This window comes from Calcarisporiella thermophila (genome assembly GCF_041956535.1).
Source record: "Calcarisporiella thermophila strain CBS 279.70 unplaced genomic scaffold VTP21scaffold_31, whole genome shotgun sequence".
Lineage (NCBI taxonomy): Eukaryota > Fungi > Calcarisporiellomycota > Calcarisporiellomycetes > Calcarisporiellales > Calcarisporiellaceae > Calcarisporiella > Calcarisporiella thermophila.
This window is the reverse complement of record NW_027192221.1, coordinates 24899-43154: the sequence shown is the minus strand read 5'-3', so window position 1 is coordinate 43154 and position 18256 is coordinate 24899. Positions and strand designations below refer to the sequence as shown.

General features: G+C 46.3%; 5 protein-coding genes across 5 annotated transcripts; 2 read left to right on the top strand and 3 right to left on the bottom strand.

Annotated features, from left to right (window-relative positions):
* Positions 1-176: 176 nt before the first annotated feature.
* VTP21DRAFT_7574 (uncharacterized protein) lies at positions 177-4453 on the bottom strand (the record flags this gene model as incomplete). The annotated part of the gene is made up of 8 exons (XM_069398330.1): positions 177-2339; positions 2395-2462; positions 2538-2769; positions 2835-2979; positions 3043-3110; positions 3173-3742; positions 3809-4108; positions 4175-4453. 8 exons carry the CDS (start codon positions 4451-4453, stop codon positions 177-179), a joined length of 3825 nt encoding a protein of 1274 aa, XP_069246367.1.
* A 587-nt stretch (positions 4454-5040) lies between these two features.
* VTP21DRAFT_7573 (uncharacterized protein) lies at positions 5041-9485 on the top strand (the record flags this gene model as incomplete). Its single annotated transcript, XM_069398329.1, has 10 exons — positions 5041-5224; positions 5283-5351; positions 5413-5489; positions 5560-5813; positions 5883-5913; positions 5986-6090; positions 6157-6219; positions 6291-7237; positions 7304-7888; positions 7955-9485. 10 exons carry the CDS (start codon positions 5041-5043, stop codon positions 9483-9485), a joined length of 3846 nt encoding a protein of 1281 aa, XP_069246366.1.
* A 692-nt stretch (positions 9486-10177) lies between these two features.
* Positions 10178-11476, bottom strand: VTP21DRAFT_7572 (uncharacterized protein; the record flags this gene model as incomplete). The annotated part of the gene is made up of 1 exon (XM_069398328.1): positions 10178-11476. One exon carries the CDS (start codon positions 11474-11476, stop codon positions 10178-10180), a length of 1299 nt encoding a protein of 432 aa, XP_069246365.1.
* A 1251-nt stretch (positions 11477-12727) lies between these two features.
* VTP21DRAFT_7571 (uncharacterized protein) lies at positions 12728-13555 on the top strand (the record flags this gene model as incomplete). The annotated part of the gene is made up of 5 exons (XM_069398327.1): positions 12728-12743; positions 12809-12962; positions 13026-13121; positions 13187-13379; positions 13457-13555. The coding sequence occupies 5 exons, from the start codon at positions 12728-12730 to the stop codon at positions 13553-13555; spliced, it is 558 nt and encodes a 185-aa protein (XP_069246364.1).
* Positions 13556-14223: 668 nt separating this feature from the next.
* On the bottom strand, positions 14224-18101 carry VTP21DRAFT_7570 (uncharacterized protein; the record flags this gene model as incomplete). Its single annotated transcript, XM_069398326.1, has 9 exons — positions 14224-14922; positions 15006-16175; positions 16244-16451; positions 16522-16630; positions 16698-16796; positions 16875-17050; positions 17120-17374; positions 17452-17709; positions 17788-18101. The coding sequence occupies 9 exons, from the start codon at positions 18099-18101 to the stop codon at positions 14224-14226; spliced, it is 3288 nt and encodes a 1095-aa protein (XP_069246363.1).
* Positions 18102-18256: the final 155 nt, after the last annotated feature.

The following is an 18256-nucleotide window of genomic DNA, read 5'->3' as shown; positions in this document are numbered from 1 at the left end:
CATATATACGATAAAGATATTGATTATAAATTCATGATAAGTAAGGAGAAGAAAAGTATAACTATGTAAAATATAAGAAAAAAGACAACATTTTAAATTTTGCTCTATTAGCACTCTCTGCTCACAAAATACCCAAATGAGCAATAATGATTAACTTAGTGATGGGGGAGCAAGCTTTAGATGACCCGCCAAATCTTCATATTATTCGTTTTAGCCATGCTCCCGCTTGCCAGCAATAGGCTCCCTTCCTCTCCAGGTGCTGGTCCGCAAGCCAGTGCTGCTACTACACCCGTCTGTGCCTGCTGCACAGGAATAGGCTGCCCTCCAACATTTTGTGCCCCTCCCGTACCATTGGGCACACCAAATTGCCACACATAGATTACTTCATAGTCACCAAAAGCTACCCGCCCTTCCCCAGGTCGTGAGGAGAGAAATGCGCAGCTACTGATCTTCCCTTGCGGGTGATGCTGGTTTACTATCTTGTAGTGGGTTGTCTCCCACACGCACACCACGTCATCTGAGGACGTGACAAGGAATGCACCATCCGAGGACCAATCAATCGACGAAATATTCTTTTGATGGGGTGAGGGCAGTGTGCGTGTACTCGGATTGTCCGAGGCAATAGTTCCATCCTTACAAGCATTAATGTCAAGGATCGAAAGATTGGTGGCAAATGCCCCCGCAACAATAGAGTTGGACCGTGGATGAAAGCGCAGAGGATTGGCGGGGAATCCGGACTTCGTTACGGAGGACATGCGGATCGTCTTGACACAATCGGTAGCGTTCACATTCCAAACCTTGAGCTCACCTTCCGAGTCCAGTGACAAATAAGTATCGTTGCCCACTACTGGGCAAAAGTCCACAGCCTTGATCTCGGCATTACCAGTGCATACTGCCAGGCAATTGACGGTTGTGGAGCCAGAACGAATAGCTGCGCCTAGATCCCAAACACGAATAGTTCGATCGTGCGAGGCGGTAATTAGGAGATAGCGTTCATCAGGGGAAAACCGTACCGCCGTAATTTGTTGCGAATGGTGGCCTTCAAGAGTAAAGCGAACCGACTTTTCCTGTACCGACCAGATCAAAACTTTTTTGTCTAGTCCGGCACTTGCAAGCCACTGACCATCATACGAAAATGCGCAGGCGCTAACCTTGTTGGAATGGCCGGAGAGATCAGAGTGCAGTTGAAGTGGCAATTCACTCCCGCTGGTATTCAGCTGTAAATCATTGCCACCCAGTCCTGTCATATTGGACAAAAATCCTCCCCCGCCGCCAAATAAATCTAAACCGTCTCCGAGTCCATTGGTATCATCTCCACTTGCAAACATGTCCGAGAAATCGCCTTCGCCCATCAACCGATCCAGGTCATCGATAGTTGAGAGCCGCAGTGCAGGATTGTTGTTTTGAGCTTGCATTCCGGCCGCCGCCATCGCAGCTCCCCCGGTTGACTGATTACTTTCATCCCCATGTGGTGCCCTGGGTGCGTTAACATTTCCTTGAGGGGAAGGCTTAGGTTGCTGAGCTGTGGAGGTAGCAGATGGACCATTCTCCATTGCACCTTGATGCACATCCATTTGGTCGCCTTTCGGAGGTTGACCGCTACTATTCTGGGTGGAAGTAATTGAGTTTCGGTGCCCTTGTTGTGGCGTTGGAGGACTCTTTTGTTGCCGTGTTGTCTGTTGCCCTTGTCTCTGAGCCTGTTGATGCTGCTGTTGCTGTTGCTGTTGCTGCATATGCTGCATCTGTTGCATCTGCTGCTGTTGGAACATCTGCTGTTGCTGCTGTAGAATTTGTTGCTGTTGCTGCTGCATCAACTGCTGCGCTTGCTGTTGTCTTGCCATCATTTGCTGCTTAGCCATTTGAGCTAACCGTTCATTTGGGGCGGCCGAGTTAGGGGGTATCCCATTACCACCTGGAGTTTGATTGCCATCATTAATTCTTGCGTTGGGCGTGACAACAGGATTTGAGCCTTGGCGATCGCGCATTGCCTGTGGTGACTGTGGATTTCCACCTCCGTCCATTGTGCCTTGCTGTGATGCCAAGGCTTGTTGCTGCATCATTAGTAAATGCTGCTGTTGTTGAGGTGGTAGCATTCCTGTAGGGCTTTGCATATTAACGAGGTGCTGCTGTTGCTGAAGCCGCTGCTGTTGCTGATGACGTTGAAGCATGGCCTGGTAATCAGCAATAGCTTGTGCATTAACCTGATTCGGCATAACCGGAATGCCCGGTGCATTAGTTGGAACTATTCCGGCGGCTTGTTGTATCTGCGGGCTCATTCGTTGTTGGTTTGCCATCATCATTCGTCTCATGTGAAGCTGTTGTTGCATCAAGTATTGTTGCTGCGGAAATTGTTAGACAAATCCATTACCATAGACAGAGAATAATGATAATTACCTGTTGTGCAATATTCGGAGGGAATCCCTTGGAGAGCATGTGTTGATTTGAAGCATTCATCATATTAGCTAAAATAAAATAGAAGCAAATTTAAATATTGGCATTAAAATGACCTCGAGCTTGTAAAAAAAAAAGATACTTACGATCTCCCATGAATGCCTGCATAGCATTTGGTGGCATGCCTGGTGTGCCAGGAGTTCCAGGAACGCCTGGGCTCATCGGAACACCAGGAGTTGAGGGTCCGTTAGGCGGAATTGGGGCAGGGCTATTGGTACCCGGCATTGCAACAGAATATCCGCCCGAATTGTTGCGTTGCCGTTTTGCTTCGGGAGGAGAGACGGTTGCATCTGAAGCTACGAGGTCGGCACGGCGTTTCTAAAAATAGTAGATCACATTAAAACTAAGTGTGGAAGGTACAAGTGGTTTGTGTTATTATTTACTGGAATATTGGGCGACATGGAATTCTGAGCAGCTTGAACATGAGGAGACGTTTGGGATTGTGCTTGCGCTAGCGCCTGCGCCTGCGCCCGTTGTATAGCTGCCTGCTGCTGCATAAACCGCTGATACTGCTGAGGATTCATGCTCCTGTATTGTTTCAAAAAATGTCAAGTCTAGACAATAAATATTATTCTAGCGAAGGGAACTTACCCAGGCCGGATTTGCATATTCTGCATATTCTGCATGTTTTGTTGATTTATTTTTTTCATGAGTGCTTGCTAATATATGAAAAAGTTGTCAAGTTTGACTCCAAATATTAGCACTTTTGCCAAGGACTTACATTCTCTTCTGGGGTTAGAGTTGATGGGTCACGGCCACCTAATCCGGCGGCCTGTAAGGCTTGGGCAAGCTGAGGGTTAATCATATAGCCATTTTGCTGAGGTATTTGTGGTGTTGTCATCGTGTGTGGCATTATATCACCGTTAGCAGCCTGCGTCGTACCTTGTTCGTTTGGCCGTGACATCATGGACGGAGGAGAAAAGGCAGGAGATGCATTCGGGTTTCCCTGAGCAGGAAGGGTGGAGGCAACCTGTGCGCTTCCCTGGGATGAGACGCTGTCGGATCGCTGTGGTGGTTGAGGTATTTGCTGCATCTGAGGAGTTAACGGCTGCTGAGCCTGCTGCGGTTGGCGAGGTTGTGTCTGTGCTTGCTGATGTGGCGGCTGTTGTTGGTGCTGTTGCTCTTGTTGAGCCTGGTGCTGTTGTTGTTGAGTTTGTTGCTGTTGCTGCTGTTGCTGTTGCTGCTGCTGCTGCTGTAATATTTGCTGCTGCGCTTGAAGGAAGAGTCGATGCATATTTTGCTGCATCGTCTGTTGTTGAACTCGTTCACGTTGCGCACGAAGTTGACTCGCCTATTAAAAAAATAGAGCGGTTTAGTATACTTCCAAAAATAAATAAAAAGCGATGAGTCCAATTACCTCAAAATAAGTCTGAGCATCTCTGCTCCCTGCTTTTGTGTTCCGTACTGAGAACAAATCCCAAAAAACTGTCCACCACTCGAAGAGAAAACCTTCGGGTGCTTCTATGGGTACCTCGTGATCGGTGGGTATATTTGCTTCTGCTTTAAGTGTATTTGCTGTGGAGGTCAGCTTGCATTTGGTGCAGTAGTCGTACATGTATAATCGAAGAGTCTTATGATTAATCGAAGTCAATTGCCAGTTCGAGGCATTATCCTTCTCCATGATACCCATAATTATGGCAGATTTTTCGGGTGAATCCTGGTGATTGTAGAAAAAACTCGTGAGACTAACTCAATGTTCAACATAGCTAATCAAAATACGTACATTCGATGATCGTTCCTGCTTCTCAAGCATGTTCCCTGCCTGATCGCCCCCATCAGACTCACCGTTTTCCTTACTAAGCTGCCCATTCTCTTCGATACACGTTAACTCCTGTGATATTGCATCTGACAATCGTGTCAGTTCTTCTCGTTTCTCGCTAAGCTGATTGATATCGTTTGGAGAAATTAATGATTCTAGTGTGTGCTCGACGCTTTGCCGGAGCTGAGAGAGAAGCTGTCGAGCAGCTGAGATGTGAGTTAGGATGGGCGATGTCGTTGTCATTTAATATATAGTGAGAGGCGATCTTCCTGTTCAATCAGGAAGAGGGAAGAAGCGCAAGATCGATTGGGAACCTCTCAAAAGAGCTATGTAATTTTTTTTTTTGAAAATTTCTAAGGTTGAAAATTTCAATTGAGGGCAGATTTATTGTACTTTAAATTTTTACTCAATTTTTACCTAAATTACTACGCCATCTTTCGGAATATGAAGGGAGCAATGGGTTATTCAGTATCAAATGAATATTAGGCCATCTATAAATCAATAACTCGCGGTCTCCAAGAATATATTTGGTGGCTACAAGGAAGGTAGGCCGAAAGAAAAAAGTCGTTTCCCTTATTCAATCATGGAATAATATGACTATTGGGATCGAAATAATATTAATGAAATTAATAAGTCGGTGTCATTGAGTAAAAGGGAAATTTGGTCAGCTGTAGATTTTAAATCTGAACCCGGCAGTTGGGCGAACGTGGAGTGACAGGTCTTAAACCTTGGGCTTTTGTCATTCTCTATTTCAATAGTACTAGTTTTTTTTTTATTTTTTTGATTAATAAGTGGAGGGAAAGAACAAGTTCTTTTTCCCTTAATATAGCATGTCTCTCTCACTCGCGGAGCCAACCGCGCCTACCGCGAACATCATCACAATAGAAGATGCTGTGCTTGACTCGCCATCTTTCCGAGCTAATGCTCACCATTTTGAGGATGAGCTGGACAAACTGGAGAAGTGGTTAGACAATTATTGCAAAACGCTTCGTAGTGCCGTCGATGAGCTTTTGAGTAAGTTGGAATCAGTAGATGAAATTAAGCGACATTTCTCCTCACCATTTACGAGTAGAATTGAATAGTTTTTCTATGCAACTTGGAAGATTAACTATTCCTTCCGATGTGGACGAGGCCGTTATAAGTTAGCATTTTTATTCTTTCCGCGTCACAAGACGTTCCTAATCCATTACTGTTTGTAATAGATCCTGATTTCAGCGCAGATCTTGTTAGGATTTTCTCTGAAACTTTACAAACTGCAGTCAGCTTTCGAGTCAAATTGGTACGTATATTCTTCTGCGGATTAATTTCTATAGATGATCCTCACGTAAGATCTTTATTCGTAATTATAGGCGAGTGATCTAGAAGAATACCTAATCAATCCCCTGCAACATCTTCTTAAACACGATATAAAAGAGCTCAAAGAATTTAGAAAAAACTTTGAAAAGCTGACAGAAAAGTATGAATTGGCATTGAATCGATATTTTGCACAGGGAAAGACCAAGGAGGCTAGCGCACTAAGAGAGGACGCATTCCAGCTTTTCGAAATACGCAAAAGCTACATCCGTCAAAGTTCGGACTATGCTTATAAAATTTCGCGGTTCAAGTGAATAACTTTCATTTTCGAAATTTCTGCTGAGTTATATCTTTTGGCACTAATCAAATCTGGTATTAGGTCTTCATTGGACTATATGCTTGTAGAGCAGGTATGTTTGTCATGTTTAATTGATGTCTCCCGCTCGATTTTAATTGTTGTCACTCTCTTATTGCACCCATAGTTTCTTAAGGCACTTGGTGCGCAATACGAATATCACGAAAACTCATTCGAGGTCTACAAACGCCTAAGCGAACAACGCGAAAGCTATAGAAAATGGCTTCAAGAGGTAAGATTCAAATATGGCCCAAAATGCAACTCTAGCCATAACCCCTATCTTACTTTCCAAATTCAGAGTCGACCTGTATGTGACTTGTATTTGAGCAAAATAAGGAACATGAAGGGAAAACTCGAGGAGGTTAGCCTAATTACATTTTACATTTTAAGGCATTTTCTCATTTTTTTTATAACCTCACCTTCTTCTGCTAGGATGCTATTTTTAGAGCCCGCCCAAACCGCTCCCTATTGGCATATGCAAATGCAAGTACTATTTCGCTACCAGCTTCTTCTAGCTCGCCTGCTTTTTCGCGCAGCTCTACAAACGTGCTTCCCATTAAGCAAGGATATCTCTTTCATCGGACTTCCTCCGGAAAACGTTACCAGTGGACCCGCAAATGGTTTTTCATCCACCAAGCACACTTTGGCTATTGTATCGTGAGCGACGTGGGCGAGCTCAGGGGGGCGGTCGTCATGAAAGAATGGATAGACGTATTGCTGTGCGAGGTTCGCATGGATCAACAGAACGACAGGCGGTTCTGCTTTGAGGTAGTTTGTGCCAATGAAAAGACATACATGCTACAGGCAGAAACAGAAGAAGAACTGCAAGACTGGTTGAAGACGTTCGAGAAAGCAAAACAAACAGCCATTGCAGATACCCCTGAAATCCCCGCTCGGATTAGGAGTGCTTCTAAATCCATGCCAGCCTCGCCATCACGCAACCTACAGCAAACACAATCGTCTTTTGAACCAGCTTCAGCGGAAAGTGAAACTTCGTTAGGTCAGTTAAGCTCCACCCTCTCTACAGTACAATCGGATACTGCTCGCCCCGCAAGCCTTCCTTCGAGCTCAAGTGAAAAACCTTTTATCCCACAAACTCCCTCCGCTCTCACCAACATGATCATGTTGAATGTTGCAAAGCGACGTCCTGTAGTGGGCGAGAAGGGCAACCCTTCAACGCTCTCTGCCCTTTCGTCTAGCCTTGTTCCCGGTATGAATGTATTGCTAGGTAGCATGCTACCTTCTTCGCTGGGTGCGACGGGATCAGAACAGACTCTGCCGGAGATTGCCAATGGTGAACCAGAGGAGACGGCGGGTGCGTTTGAGAATGGGGAGAGTGAAATTTTAAATGCCGCAAATTTCCCTCCGATTGTAATGAAGTAAGTTGCATGCCCCTGCTGGTTGAGATGGACTTCCTAGAGCTTACCCGTGTTATCTCCTCTCAGTCCCGTGCGTAAGTTACGCACCTACACCAGTGAGCTTGCGCTTCGTGAACAACAGCTTCGTGTACTCTTCTCAGAGGTTCACCCGTTGGAAATCATGCTCGATACCAAACCCTGTGCGCTCCTCCAAACCGAAGAAGGCACAGGAGTCTGGCGCACTGGACGAATCTTTCTCACACCTGAATGTATCTATTTTTATTCCTGCGTTGTCGGATTTGTTGTGAGTCTGCGGATCCCGCTTCAGAACATAAAAAATCTCCATCAAGAGCGAAAGAGCAATGTGTTTTCCATAGAAATCGAAGAACAGTCGTACGTTATGAAGACGCTGGTGCATTCACCTTTGCAGCTCCTAACCCGGATAAAAGTGGCACTATCGATCAAGAAGGAAGAGGCAACCATGAGTCAGGTGGAAATGTTCTCAAAGATCGCATCGGTGAGCGAACAAGGGGAAGTGCCAACACGAGCGAGCGCTGACTCTGTTAAGTTTATGGAGAAATACCCAATACCGACAAGCATTGTGGATTCATTAGTCCCAGAACCGGTATATCCTGAGCGGCCTTTACTTGCAGATGCTTCACAGGGACATAGGTGAGTAGTTTTAAGGAGCTGCTTGTCCATCTAACTTTTTGTAACGGTCATGTTATGCTATTTTAGTAACGAGGAACACGACAACCAGTCAACAACGACAGAGTCTCAAACTCCTGCAGATACGTGGCCAGCAGACCTTCCTGTGCCAACTAAACCCATCAACTGTGGGTGCACCGACCATTTGCAGAAAAAAGAGGCCGAGTTAAATCTACCCATTTCCGCACGTGCACTCTTTGAACTAATGTTTGGTGATGCGAGCTCCTCTTTGTGGGAACGCGTCTTCTCAAACAAAGGAAATCACAGCATTAGTGTGTCACCATGGTCTTCGAACGAACGCGGTGAAAGCACGCGTGAAATTCGGTCGATCATGCCTTTCAATAACCCCATGGCAAAGGTGAAAGAGACAGAGTGCGTAGAGACGCAGACAGTAGAAAAACGCGAGGAATACCTCTGCTATGTGGTGTTCACGTCGGCGAAGACGGCACAACTGCCGTATGCGGATTCTTTTCTTCCTATGATAAAATACTGCATTACCTTCTCCACCTCGAAAAGTTGCAAACTCTCCTTTTACGTAGGCATCAAGTGGTACAAGAATCCTATGGTAAAGGCCATGATTCAGCGCCTAACGATGAAGGGGCTAGGGGAAACTGTGGTAGCTGTGATGGGCGTCGTGGAAGAATCTGTTAGGCAAAATAGGCCCAGGCGTACGTCCCGAAAGCACACTCGAAAATCCAGTGCAGGTGGGAATAGTATAGGGAAACGGCAAGTAGTGAGAAGTAGAGAAGGAGATGTATCCGAAATGCCCGAAGACAAGCGCCTGGCCGCAGATGCAGAAAACAAAAAGAGGATGTTCGGAGCAAGCGAGGATGTGGGTGATAGGGGGGCATTGGACACCATTCTGAGAATATGGAGCGAGCTTCTCCAGACCACAACCCCTTATATTCTTATCATTGTGCTGGTGAGCATGTCAATCATGCTCACGTGGGTAGTCTTTTGGCGAACTGGTACAGTGGAGCACCTGGAACAGACTGTCCCATCTCCGCCGCCCTTAACTGTGCGACAAAGCGAGGGGGTGGTGGCCAAGGCTGTGTATCTCCGCGACTTGGAGGAAAATATTATTTATCACCAAGGTAAGCCCGACATGGCGTGGGATAAGGGGTGCTTCCGCGTGTTTTTGTTATCGCGCAAATCGTGGAACACCACCTCCCTCTCCTACACACCAAAAGGTGATGCGTCGGCGAGTGCTGACTCCTCCCTCCAATCCCATGCTTACCCGTGGTTCCGCTTGAGACATGAAACACTGGCGGAAGATTTTGCGTTTACTCGCGAACGCGTGGGAATACTCAGACACGATCTCTTGCTGCTCTTTCGACTGTTGAACCGAGTTGAGGAGCGGCTGCTCGAATCAGAATACATCAACTGGTTGATGGATTACCGTGCGCTGTGTGAATATGGGCGGACACAGGGAGACGAATGGTTTGAAATGATAGAGAAGAACGGTGAATCTGGGGACGCGGCCGGGTCCAATGAAGAGAAGGTCAATGGTGCCACACTTTGTATCAGGGTGGATGAGCAGTTAAAAAAGATCATGCGATAAACTAGACCCCTATATTTCTATTTTATAATAATATTAATGGGCTCTTATGATGGGATTTTATGTTACTTGAAGCGATGTCATCTCTTTCCATTCTTTGGTCTTGCTTGGTTTTGCATATAAAATTACTTTACACCATGTCCTGAACTTTTTTTCTCTTTTTATTTTCTCTTTATCAAAATATTAACAAAGATAATTTGCTGATTTTGCCGTGAGAGAAATGCTCCCGCACATACTGCTCAGCTTTAGCGTTCAACTTTCATCCAACATGTATTTTCTCCAGTTCTAGATCGATAATGTGCGTGCAAAGCCCGTCAAGAATTTTCGGTCTTCCAGGTCCTCGCGAATGGGAACACTAATAATATTAGTCCAACCATAATATGGTGGCACTTGGTTAGCCACAGTCACACAATTCCAGATTTTTTAATCAATATTAGTTAATATTGATTTGAAAATACAAGGCATCAATAAAAAAATCCACTGCTTTTTTATTTTGCTTTCCAAGCTTGCTCTGTATCATCAAAGCCTTTGCATTCACTCTTGGCCAATCTAGAATGATTGGTGCTGCTTATTTTATGTTCAGATTTATTTATATCGTCTTCTGCAGCGTCATTAATACAGTCGAATATCTAATACATTAAACCAACTGCTCCAGATCTGGAATTAAAAATTCACAAAAGGGAAATCATATTTCATTAATTCTTAAACAGATTCTTCAGACAGCTTGGGAGCTCGTTTGCGCCGAACCTCCTGAACGAATTATCAATCGATTCAGTGTGCGTGGCGGGGTAGAACTTGGCATCCATACATTGCTTCATCTGGGCTTCATCGGCGTCATTGCTGAGGTGGTTGCTGATGATACAGTCCATTCGAACGGAGACCGTGGCTTTGGCCCGCCAGCACTGCTGATCTTTTTGATAGGACCAGGCTGTGGGAGTGAGCCCCGAGTGGGTGCCCTGCTCGACGAGACCTCCATCCTTCTTGGGCCGAGACAGGGTCGGGGGGTTGAAAAAGCTTCTGCCGAATTTCATATTGGCGAAGTACGTCTTGTTGTTGCTGTCCTTGTAGAAGTAGGACATGCCCTTCAGACAGCCGTTCACCAGGATCACAGAGCTGTCCTGGTTGACGCTCTGGGTGCTGCCCAACTTGCTCTTGCAATAATCGTGATCCATGGGAGTGACGAAATACTGAGTGGTTGCCTTGTCCGACACAGATACAAAGTAGGTGGTACCGCTGTCCACGCACATTGCCCCCACTTCAGTCTTACCCTTTGCGAATTCCATGACCGCATAGCCTAACTTGCTAGGATTGCTGTACGAGTTAAAGTTGCATAGCTGTTTCTCCTCCACCTCCTTGACGTCCACCGAGAAGGCATGCGATTTCGCGTCCTCCTCAGTTTCGCGGGTGAGAGGCCGGAAGCTGAACGTGGTGGCTTCGGAGGCGCTCTTGGCGACAAAGTAGGCCCACAATTTGCTCTGGTGACTCCTGCGCAGCGCCAGGTAAACGTTGCTGTCCCCGGATTTGAAGTAGAGGCGGTTCTTCCGCGAGTTTTCGACCGGCTCAACTCGGAACAACGAGCCTGGATATTTGTCAAGATAGATCGAGTTGATGAGTTCTGAGTTGCTGTTGTCCCCACGCTTGTCTATTTTCCAGTAGTTGTACTCCTTATAGTTGGATTGGGCCATGTAGATGATGCTCTGATCGCACGCCCGAACATACGGCGACGCACTCCTCCCAGTGACGGTGAACACGTTAGCCGTACCATTTCGATTTGCATCATTGGTTGCCAGCAGGTAGTCCCACTTGCTGGCGCTTCGCACATCATAAAAGTTCTCGAAAGTCATCCCTCGGTTTTCATCACCATCGCTAATAATGTAGTACTCTTTATTATACTCCAGTGGCTTTCCGTCCACGTCCAGTATATTCACTTCGCAGGATTGTGCCCTCGCGAACGTAACCAGCGACGCGAAGAGAAGCGTGTAAATTAGCTTCATGGTTGTCAGTCCAATAGTGTGATAGTAAAACTCTAAGAATTGATTGTGTTTGCAGGTCTAGATGTTGGGGAAAAAAGGGAAAGAAAAAGCCTCCATTTATATGTTTTTGAAACCATGGCTCACTAAGGCATGCCCTCGAATGTTACAGGGGAAGAATGATGACAAAGGATCATATGCCAATTCTTCTTCGCGATACACCTTACAAGCTCGATAATTTCTGTGACGCTTAGAATGCTTAGGGTGGGACGGCGACCTGTAAGTCAGATTAAAAGGAAAAAGTTAGGCATTCCGATTAGGGCACTTCCAAAGTTGTAAGGTTAATAGAATTTTGAGAGAAGGGGGCTAATGCTGGTAGGACAACCAAAGGTCTCCTCGTTCTTCTAGCGTCTTATTGTTAACTCTCTCTCCGCTAAACTAATTGGACACAAGAAAGAGAAGTCCCGCCGAATGATTGGTCATCCATGATCCAATTTCTTGGAGTATGGGGGACCTCCTGATTATTTGAGTTCGGAGGACCGTATTATGCTATTCTAGAATCTGGGACTCCCCTTATAGTATTCGATCGGGATACTGTACCGACCGGAGATTCCCGTAGAATACCTAGCTGCCTGACAGGACTTCGACATATTTTACCATTCTAGAAATGGTATGAAAACCTTGAATGGGAAATTGGTGACTTTGTGGTGAGCTGAGTATTTCAATCGGAATTGCCCTGGGAGATTTTTCTTATGGAAAACCCTCATGGGGGTTTTATGTTCTAGTTCTTTCAAGTGCGAATCGTTTTCTGACTCATAGTGCCTATAGGAGTGGTATCGTGAGCATTTGAAGGTTTGGCCAGAAATTTCGAGCGAATTTGGCCAACTTTTTTTTTCTCTCTTCTTCAGCTCATGAATTAATGGTGCCAGCTCTTTACCCCCTTTAATCATAGAGTGGGTTCATTTCATACTTGGTCTTCGTCGTTTCAATCCAATCTTTGAATCCTTAGAAATGCCAAATTTGAGCCTTAGATAATAAAAATTTCAGGGTGAGCGTTCGTATCAATGAGAAACCGCATGCCACCGACAGTTTCCGTCAGGTGACATGTCTAAAATTAATACCAGAGACTCTGTCGCCACTGTGACTGCTGTGGCTTTAATGTCCAGAAAATGAATGCGCAAGCTGCAATTGCGTATATTTTCATGCGAGCGAATTTATTCAACCTCTCTTTGTAGTTCACCTGCTTTTCAAGCCTACATTAGTAGTAGAACGATCATGGCCTCTTATTTTGGTAACTTCTCTGTTTAATTTCTATTCTCTTCTCTCTGTTTCCTCTCACTGCCTCTCTGTTTACAGACGATTTCAATATCAAGCAGCAAACCAAGAAAAAAAACTCCCCGGCATCCACTCTAAATCCGGACCTATCTGAGTTTATGAGTTTTGGAAGCAGTAATGCTTTTGCAAGTGGATCGCTAGATGAGGAAGGAAGACGATTTCTCTCGGTTGCCAAGTGAGCGTTTTTATCTTTTTATTATACACATGCAGGTCACGGTAATCCTAATATCGACTTCAGCATGTTTTCTTCATTTCGCCAACAGCTCCAAGATGAAAACCAGCAGCAGTTCCTAGACGACCTTATTACGCAACTGCTAGAGGAATCAACAGCAACGTACGTAGTCATTTGTTCAACCCCTGTCCTTTGTTAGCTCATACTTGAGTTTGATGTTTCGGTAGATCTAAAGGCCCTCCCCCAACCTCAAAATCTTTTATTCGCCAACTCCCGACCGTGCCCATGGACAAAGTTGACCGCGAAGCATCCTGTGCCATTTGCACTGAGAACTTCCACGCGAACAAAGGGACTCGGGTCACTCGTTTACCCTGTGAGCATCGGTTTGATCGGGACTGTATCGTCCCTTGGCTTGAATTGGTAAGGCCCAAACTCTCTTGTGGTTTCATACAGATTTAATGGACTCAATGACTGTTTTTTCTCCTACGTTTCCATAGCATAATACCTGCCCCAGTTGTAGATACGTACTACCCAGTGTGGAGGATGAGAAGAAGGAGTTAGAGGAGTTTGAGAATCAAGACTTCATGTACGGCTAAATTATGTATTCGCCCATCGCTATTAGCACTATCTCTATCTATCTTTTCAAAGATATATATTTATATATCTATATATCTATGCTCTTTTCGCACGATTATCTAATGTCGACTCTGTTCGTTTGTGAGCTCGTCTCAACCGGTTCATTCGGGGGAAATTTGTATTATATTGATTAATAGATTGATTATCTTAATAAAATGTAAGCATTGCAGTGTGATCGAGTGAGAATTGATCCTCCAAATGAACCTCTACTAATAGCGTCGACGCCTAACCAGTTAACTTGGGGAATTTTATCGCAGCTTCTCACTCCTCTAACGGTGTGTTTTTATTGATGTATAAGAGATGTTTTATTTTATAAGAAAATTTACCACCTATGAACTTAAGTCATTATCTTGATAGACAACTTTTGTTAATAAAGACTGAGGAAGGAGAAGAGGCCATCCTCTCCTCTCGGAAGGAGAGGAACAATGCGTGCACATGTCTTTTCTCTCTCAATAAACACGAATAGTACCGAAAGTGAAAATGAAAGAAAACAACGTGAATAAAATTAAGTTCAATCAGCTTTCTTTCCTCTATAATGGACACGCGCCGCTCCTCATCTCCTCCTTCAAATGGGGGATGGGTTGTTTTCCAACGTCACAATAACCATAACAACCATAAAACGGGACGCTTAGAATTGAGTATATCCACTGCCAAGCTGCGACGTCGCGGAACGAAGATCGAAATCCTGGCTTAGCAAAGAAGCGCCATCGTCCGCCTGCGACTTGTAGTCGTCCAGATACGTCATGCTGTCCTGGCTAAGCAACCCGGATGCCATCATGCGAAGTCGATCAGACTGAGAGAAGGCCAGGCCAAGGGTGGACTGCGAGTTAAACAAGTTCTGCGTAAGCGGCTGCTGCGAGGTCGAAAACGTACCCCGGTTGTTGCTGAAGGAGAGGTCCGAGCTGCCGTCGTTCTGCGTTTCATTGGCGTGCTGGAGGCGCGCGTTCTTGCGTCCCCCAACACTACTCTGCGAGAGATCTTGCGTGAAGGGACCAGAGGGCGTGGGGATGAGAGGGATGCTGAGCGATGAGCCGGCGGCAAACGCACTCAAGTCCGAAGGGATGTACCCAACAGGATCATGGGTCTTGAGGAAGTCATCGTGATAGCCCTTGCCACCACGACGGGTGTCGTTCGGTGGCATGGGCTTCGCGAAGGCCTCCCGAGCATCCACTTGGTGCGCATAGTTGTTGCGGAACTTGTCGTCTTTGTTGTAGGCGCGGCGTGGTCGACTGAATTGTATCATGCTGACTTTGAGGTTGTTTAAGGGACCCTCCACTAGACAGGCCTTCTCCTTGTAGTGAACTAGAAGGTGATGCCAAAGCGGGTGCTACAGCCCAAAAAAAAAAGTGCGCAGAGAGGATTAGACAACAAAGCATCTAACCAGCTTCAATGGCTTCTCGTGATACCAACCTTACTCAATACTTTAGGATTCCCTAGGAGCACCACCCCGTATCGTGCACGTGTCAGTGCGACATTTAGGCGCCGCGGGTCGTTCAAGAAACCGATTCCTTGGTGGTCATTGCTGCGCACACAGGACACGATGATATAGTCCTTTTCTCGGCCCTGGAAGGCGTCCACGCTCGCCACCTCGATTTCTTTGTACAGGTCCTTGCGCATGGATCCATTGAACTGCATGTAGGATACGATGTACGAGCGTTGGCCCTCGTAGGGGGTGATGATGCCGATCTGGGAGGGCAGGATACCCGACTTCAGGAATTTGGTGACCACTTTCTCGCAGTTGACTGCCTCCGTGCGATTTAGGTAAGAGGTGCCGCTGGTGGAGATTTCCTCCTGCCCCAGATTAAGGTAGAAGAACATGGGCGTCTCGGGAACCGGCCACGGGAAGTCGACGTGTTTGCGCAGGCGCTCCTGGGCCGTGACGCCATTCTGCAGCGTGCCCTCGTAAAACATGTTGCTGGGAAACTCGGATAAGCAAGGATGCATACGGTACTGGACCTGGAGGCGAATGGGGCGCATTCCAAGGATGACCAGGCGTTCAAACAGAGATTGGCAGAGTCCAGCGCGGGCCGCCTTCTTGTTCATGATGACCGGGCCAAGCTGCTGGTGGTCGCCCACGAGCACGGCTTGTTTGCAGCCCATCACCAAGGGGATCATACACTCTGGCTCTGCGGACTGAGTCGCCTCGTCGATAAGGACGGTGCGGAAGCGGAATTTGGAGAGACGAGGGTCAGCAGCGCCAACGCATGTGCAGCAAATTACATCGGCATTCTGGAGGATCTCATTCTCACACTGGCGCTTTAATGACTTGTACTTGCGTTCGTCCGACACGCTCAGTTCACCTTGCTCGTTCTTGAGTTGGATCAGCTTTTGCAACTCGATGTTGGTATCGTTGTTGGCCACTTGCTCGTGCAGCGTTAGGAAGGATACCGGCGAGTCCAATCCCTCGCGCGACTTTGCCGTCATACGCACCACCTTCAGTCCAGTGGCGTGGATTTTCTCCGTCAGCTGGTCCACTGCAACGTTGGAAGGTGCGCACACCAGAACCTGCCCAGGATTCATTTTTGCAAGATGGTATACAATCGTGGCGGATGTAACCGTTTTTCCCGTACCAGGCGGACCCTATTCAAACATGAGACGGTTAACACGTTGGGTCTGGACCGGGGCAACAGTTGGGACTAAAGCCATACCTGAATTAAGCTGAGCGGCCGCTGTAGAACGCTCTTCACAGCATACACCTGCGAGTGGTTGAGCTCTGGCAGGTTTGGCGCCGAAAAACGTTTTGGCATTTGAGTCTTGAGTACCTGCGGCTCCACCTCGTGTCCGAGCAGCCGGTGGTAAATATAGCCGCTTACGGACGTTTCGTCCACGGCAAATGTTTTCATGGCATTTTGCATTCTAGTGTCAAAACGAAGTCAACTCCTGTGCGAAGAGCTACCAAAAATAGGTTGAGCATAACAAGAAATACCTGTCGAAGCTCGTAGACTTCCAGACGAAATCGACGGAAAAGTTATGCGTGCATTCGACAGGGGTGTTGTCGTTCCTCTTCAACTCTATTCCCACCTCATCGCTGATATCTAATAGGGTTGCCCTCACATTAGTACCGGCATATACAAATCAAATTAGAACTATGATTCTACGCACTATTCGGGATTTTAATAACATGGCCGATGCATTCCCAGGTTCCGCGAAGCTCACCGCGATATCGGAGACGTAGCTCATCACCAATAGCCAATCTCACCTCTAATCATAGAAAGTAACGGGGAAACATTAGCATCCCAGCAATCACTAATTGCACGGGTGGAATTGGGCAGGACTTGCCTCCTTGCTCTAGTTTGGGTAAAAGGAAATAGGCGATTCGTTTCATGTTCAAACCAATATCCCACCTCACAACCACATCATCCTGGGTTTGAGACTCTTTTAGCTTCTTGTCATAATCTGCCTCCATCTTGACCAGTGGCCCAAAAATATTCTGATATTGATATGCGTCCTCATATCTATAGTTGAGGAGAAGAGGATAAGTTTTAATTTCGAGAAATAGAAAAATCCAAAAGCATCCATTTTACCTGAGGAGAACAGGATGTGGCTCATCGTCTATACCCGGTTTTTCTAAGTCTTCTAGTTTTGCTTCACTGTTCTCTTTCCACAGATCCTCTAGTTTTGCAATCTGTTGCGCCGTGATCTGGCGCGCACGGAGCTGCTCCTGCTCTGTAGGGATTTTGACGAGCCAGGATAGGAAGCACCGGTCATCGATCAGCGGCATCCACTGGGAAGTGTCCCAGTTCATATCTTTAGAGCTGGGAACAGCCGCGCAAGGTTGTCTGCAAAAAAAAAAAAAACGCAACCATTTAGCCGTCAAACTTTCTAAAAACAGATCTAAATCTCTTGCACTAAATACCTGCAAAGGAGAACAACCACGCTGTCGCTTTTGGCGGGAATAAAACCCAATACCAAGACATTTTTACATCCGCAGTTGTAGCACTCGAGCGTCGTTTCTCCGAGCGGGGAATCGGGGTGCAACATCACCTCCTTATGTTTTGCACGCACCAGATGCGTTATGATGTGCGAACCGGAGGTGTTTCCTCGTGAATTGCAGAACCATTTCTGACACGTAACACACTTGACGACTGAAGATGGGTTGTGGATTCCGCAGTATCTAAGTGATCAAGGAAAATCAATAAAAAATCATGCGCTGATCATCGGGACAAATCAGGAGATCGGCTCCTCCACTTACCGGCATGAATGGGGAGGCAGCTTCTTTTCGATGTCTTCATCATCAATGATGCCGTCCAACTCATCGAACGCAAGCTGGTCAAAGCTCGAGGCGGCTTCATCCTGCGTGTTGGCCTGTGATGAGAGCGCAAAATTAGAGAGCATTTGTGAAACTTCGTCCACATCATCCCCTGTCGCAGTCCTTTCTGACTCCTGCGATGCCTGCGAGTTCAAAAACTCATTGTAATCAAATTGAGAGTTCTGAGTGTCGCCGCCAACTTCGAGATAGCTGAAGTCCTCTTCTTGTGTTGAGACTGTATCTACAAAATTGTCCATTCTCTCGAAATTGGCAATGGATCTGGGGGATCAGCGATCGTACAAACTCTCTACTTAATAAAGCCTTTATTCAATACACTCTCCCCTTTAAAATGTTGAAGAAAAATTCGGAGCTGCGCCTTATTTACCATCGATTAAAAATTTAGCAAGTAGGA